Genomic DNA, 4,999 nt, shown 5'->3' with positions numbered 1-4,999 from the left:
TGCCCTTTTTCTTGAAACTAGTGGTCTTGTTGACCATCAACACTTGATGCTCCTTCTTGATTTCTACCTCCACAGCTTTCAGCATTGCGAAGAGCTCGGGAATAGTCGTTCATCCCTTGCATATTATAGTTCATCACGAAGCTCTTGTAGCTAGGTGGCAGTGATTGGAGAATTTTGTCAATGACGCAATCATCTGGAAGATTAACTCCCAATTGAATCAAGTGATTATTATACCCAGACATTTTGAGTATATGCTCACTAACAGAACTGTTCTCCTCCATCTTGCAGCTATAGAACTTATTGGAGACTTCATATCTCTCAATCCGGGCATTTGCTTGAAATATTAACTTCAACTCCTGGAACATCTCATATGCTCCATGACGTTCAAAACGTCGTTGAAGTCCCGATTCTAAGCCGTAAAGCATGGCACACTGAACTATCGAGTAGTCATCAGCTTTGCTCTGCCAGACGTTCATAACATCTGGTGTTGCTCCAGCATCAGGCCTGGCACCCAGCGGTGCTTCCAGGACATAATTCTTCTATGCAGCAATGAGGATAATCCTCAAGTTACGGACCCAGTCCGTGTAATTGCTACCATCATCTTTCAACTTTGCTTTCTCAAGGAATGCATTAAAATTCAACGGAACAACAGCACGGGCCATCTATCTACAATCAAACATAAACAAGCAAGATACTATCAGGTACTAAGTTCATGATAAATTTAAGTTCAATTAATCATGGAACATATAAAACACGCTGTGCTACCCACCCATACGAGGGATCTGCATCGCGCTTTCAATCTGGCTCGACCAATCTGTCTCGCTGGAGCTTTTTGACCTTGCTGTCAAAAATCGGACCACTTGGTTTCTCCCACGCTGCTCTTTCGTGCTCAAGTGAATGACGAGTGGGCCTCCATCGCTCCCAGGGCCGGCTTGACAGTGTGTGATGTGTGTGTGGCCTGTGCGTTGAGTGAATTTTTTTGACCGAGGCGATCGTGGGCGTATCCAGTATCCACCAATCTCGCATCCTTCTCGAGCCCCACATCCCTAGCCATGCCTCGCCGCCACCTCTCCTTCCCCCCATTCATCCTCTCGAGCCGCTGCCACTGCCGCCGCCACCCCTATCTCTCCTCCTCACACATCCTTTCTCCTCGTCACATCTGGCCGGAGGAGAATGCTGCGGCCGCATCCCCTGGCGATGGCAGTGGGGGCGGGTGAGGCTGCAAGGCGACGAGCCAAGGCGGCAGTGCAGGGCCTCACAGGTTCTCGATCTGGAGCGGCAGGGACGGACGCCGGCGAGGCTGGTCCCCCACCTCTCCTCACCTTCTCCGACGTTCCCGGTCTGGAGCGGGAGGGAAGGACGCCGGCGAGGCCAGCCTCCCTTCACACACAGGTACTTCCCCTCTCCCCTTTGTGCCCCCTCTCTCTTCCACGGCCTCTCTTTATTGTTACACACAGAGTCATTGGGGCAGCACACCATATGAATCCAAAGTTACTCACGTGATTCTTGCCTCTCCAGGTTTTAGATCTTTCTAAACTATTTGCTATTGTTGTGTGAGAACTGAATCAACTGATGGATATCAAGGTTTGCTGCCTTCAAGTTGTGTTTCCCCATAATAAGGGCTCCACTCAGTCAATTATTTTTTTATGGCTGCAGATTATGTGGGATGTTCTGCACAATCAACTTGGGAATAATTAGCAAGTAGTGGTGTCAATGGCATCCGTCAGAGCCATTTTGGTGGCACATGCACACCACGTTCTGGAATGTCTCACAATCAACTTGGGCAGTTGATGTAGGCTGCCTCAATTTTCTGTCTGTGTAGCAGCAACAAGTTCATGAATCTACTGCTTGTTGCCTTTATTATTTTGATCTATGAAAAAAGAAAATTTACCCTGTCATTTATGTGTACGTTTCTTCTCTTACTGATTTTACTTGCTCGACAAAAGTGCAACAAAGCAATTTTTTATTCATATAGATATATAAAATGCATTTTTATGGTGTCTCTTTCTACATGATATTCTTTGTGTTCCACGATAACTTTTAGTGATTTTTGGTGATGTATATGGATTGCGGCAGATGAAGGAGGATGGAGGGAATGTGGATACGGCTTGGTTAGCATCTATTGAGGTTGTTAGTGAGCATTTCCTCCGGTGTCAACTACTAATGATATTCTTTGTTGAAATTAGCTAAAAGAAAAAAGTGCTTATGCAATATGCTTGGTGAAACTTTCTAGGTTTTAGGTTGGTGGACCATACTTATGCAAAAAGGATAGTACAAATTTGGGATTAGTTTATGTTCTCATTCCACAAGGGTGGAGTGACCATTGTGTTTTTGTATGCCAACTCTTGTTTCGTTAGTTAGTGGCAGCAACAATGTATTTGAACCTTCGTAGTAAAGCCAAGACACTACTGGTTAAAAAGAAACCTCTTTTTTTAACACCCAGAGGCTTGTTTATTTTGTGGATGGTTGTTGCACTTTTCTCTATTGAAGAACAGGAATGCCATATGTACATTTATTTTCTCTGTAAAATCCAAATCATCAATACCAATCTCTCTTGATTTCTTATATTGTTTTTGGTCACAGATTAGAGTTTTTTTTTCTGTTCTAGCGAAACAGAGGTGGTGGTCCAATTATACCTATATTACTTCTTTTGGATGCTATCAAATGCTTTTATTAAATTTTATTCATAGCTGATTGGGTCTCCTGTAGGACTATTCAGAGAAACGTGCATGTTAGTCTCTATTGAGATCACAAGGTAAGGTTAAATGATTACCTACCTTGTGATCTTCGGTTTTGAGAAGAAGTGTATCTCTGTCCACTGCACGTTTCTCCCAAACTATTCAGTTAGTTTATTCAAATGACAGAGCGCATGGGTTCCTTTAGGTTTCTAAATGGAGCTGTGAAGTTTTCTAACCTAAAAAGTCTGCGTGATTAGACAAACTCTGGAGGCAGCCACAGGCTACCAGTTATAACAACCTTGCCATTTTCTTGCAGGAAGTCACTATGAAACAAGAGGAGATGGATAGGACTTTCAGATCTGGCGTTCTCCCTGTCACTTACTGCCTGATTTATACACGGAAATAAACAGATAATTTTACAGTCCGTACATCGCAGGCCAATATAAAAAAGGTAAATCTATACAAAGAAAAAGAATGTTGTTTGTTACTTCTTTTCACGTACTCATTTTTGTTTTTAAAGGTTAAATTCAATAGGTACCCGCGGTTACGGGTATATATAGATGAGCTTAGATATTGTTTCCTGTTCGGAAATAAGGGTACATGATATAGACAACATGTTGACAGTTTGAACAGCTTAATAGACGCAAAGAAATTTCCATTGCCTGCTATGTATGTAGCCTGAGCAGGCATTTGCAGCGAGTGGCCAAAGAATAGTAATCCCTTCCAGTCCTTGCATTGTTCTTTCTAAGAATCCTGATAGGCTGCATCTTGACAATGTTTACTATCTATTGCAGTACTTTTCCACTTCACAAAATAATACCTCAAAAGACACATGTATGAAGGGTATACTGTTTTCCCAATCAAAGTAGGAAACGGACGCGCCAATGTCATTGCTCGGCTTATCATTGGAGTCGACAACAGAGCTCCCATCGCAACAAACTGGGCTCAATTCTTTCGCATGACAAATATGAGAGCAGGAGCACCATATGTGTTTGCCTTTGAGGAACTAGCTGGGGAGCTCCATCTCACTGTACAGACTCCCTCTGATAGTGGTGTAGGCAGCCACCGGCATTATCTGATAATATAGTTTAGGTTCAGGACTTGCGTCATGTACTGTTTTGTGGCCCGTGAAATCTGCTTCACATCACCTTATTCTTTTTTTTTGCGGGTGATCACCTTATTCTTTCTGACTCGACTACTTGGTTGTACGAACTGGAAGTACTCCAAATGGTCTAATTGTAGTTTCGTAGGATTTATAGTGCCTCTGTGTTGAGAAAATCAATTCTATGTTTCTCGCTTTTACAAATGTGTGGTAACTATTACTCAAATAGTCCTTGACCTTAGTTGGTCTCTAAATCAATGACATATCCATGCTATGAATATCCGGCTTGCTCGCGCTTTTTGCGCCATGGGCGCAACGGGTCATCTACTATTACTAAAGAACTCCCACTTAGATAGACATCCCTCTAATCCTCTAAGTGATTACGTGATCCAAATCAACTAAACCATGTCCGATCATCACGTGAGATGGAGTAGTTTCATTGGTGAACATCACTATGTTGATCATATCTACTATATGATTCACGCTCGACCTTTCGGTCTCCGTGTTCCAAGGCCATATCTGTATATGCTTGGCTCGTCAAGTATAACCTGAGTATTCTGCTTGTGCAACTGTTTTGCACCCGTTGTATTTGAACGTAGAGGCTATCACACCTGATCATCACGTGGTGTCTCAGCACGAAGAACTTTCGCAACGGTGCATACTCAGGGAGAACACTTCTTGATAATTTAGTGAGAGATCATCTTAAAATGCTACCGTCAAACAAAGCAATATAATATGCATAAAAGATAAACATCACATGAAATCAATATAAGTGATATGATATGGCCATCATCATCTTGTGCTTGTGATCTCCATCTTTGAAGCACCGTCATGATTACCATTGTCACCGGCGCGACACCTTGATCATCATCGTAGCATCGTTGTCGTCTCGCCAATCTTATGCTTCCACGACTATCGCTACTGCTTAGTGATAAAGTAAAGCATTACAGCGCAATTGCATTGCATACAATAAAGCGACAACCATATGGCTCCTGCCAGTTGCCGATAGCTCGGTTACAAAACATGATCATCTCATACAATAAATTTAGCATCATGTCTTGACCATATCACATCACAACATGCCCTGCAAAAACAAGTTAGACGTCTTCTACTTTGTTGTTGCAAGTTTTACGTGGCTGCTATGGGCTTAGCAAGAACCAATCTTACCTACGCATCAAAACCACAACAATAGTTTGTCAAGTTAGTGTTGTTTTAACCT

General features: G+C 42.6%; 1 protein-coding gene across 5 annotated transcripts; it reads left to right on the top strand.

Annotated features, from left to right (window-relative positions):
* Positions 1–1,086: 1,086 nt before the first annotated feature.
* On the top strand, positions 1,087–4,024 carry LOC123082574 (uncharacterized). Of its 5 annotated transcripts, XR_006439068.1 has the most exons (5): positions 1,361–1,392; positions 1,519–1,584; positions 1,657–2,127; positions 2,995–3,129; positions 3,473–4,024. XR_006439068.1 is itself a non-coding variant. In XM_044504877.1 (3 exons), the coding sequence occupies exons 1-3, from the start codon at positions 1,174–1,176 to the stop codon at positions 3,082–3,084; spliced, it is 360 nt and encodes a 119-aa protein (XP_044360812.1). In that variant the 5' UTR covers positions 1,087–1,173; the 3' UTR covers positions 3,085–3,464. The 5 variants fall into 5 exon arrangements, 1 of the variants encoding a protein (XP_044360812.1); XR_006439069.1 differs by lacking the exon at positions 1,519–1,584 and having other exon boundaries at positions 1,087–1,392; positions 2,077–2,127; positions 3,473–4,012; XR_006439070.1 differs by lacking the exons at positions 1,519–1,584; positions 1,657–2,127 and having other exon boundaries at positions 1,087–1,392; positions 3,473–4,013.
* The last annotated feature ends 975 nt before the right edge of the window (positions 4,025–4,999 follow it).

Source organism: Triticum aestivum, chromosome 4A (genome assembly GCF_018294505.1).
Source record: "Triticum aestivum cultivar Chinese Spring chromosome 4A, IWGSC CS RefSeq v2.1, whole genome shotgun sequence".
Taxonomy (NCBI): Eukaryota; Viridiplantae; Streptophyta; class Magnoliopsida; order Poales; family Poaceae; genus Triticum; species Triticum aestivum.
The sequence above is the reverse complement of the archived record's forward strand: the minus strand, read 5'-3'. Positions and strand labels throughout refer to the sequence as shown.

Bases quoted from the DNA above. Each gene is read 5' to 3' on its own strand.
- LOC123082574 (XM_044504877.1), top strand. From the start codon at position 1,174: ATGCTGCGGCCGCATCCCCTGGCGATGGCAGTGGGGGCGGGTGAGGCT. The intron at 1,393-2,076 runs GTACTTCCCCTC...GGATTGCGGCAG, and splicing joins CAGCCTCCCTTCACACACAG to ATGAAGGAGGATGGAGGGAA. The intron at 2,128-2,994 runs GTTGTTAGTGAG...ATTTTCTTGCAG, and splicing joins CTTGGTTAGCATCTATTGAG to GAAGTCACTATGAAACAAGA.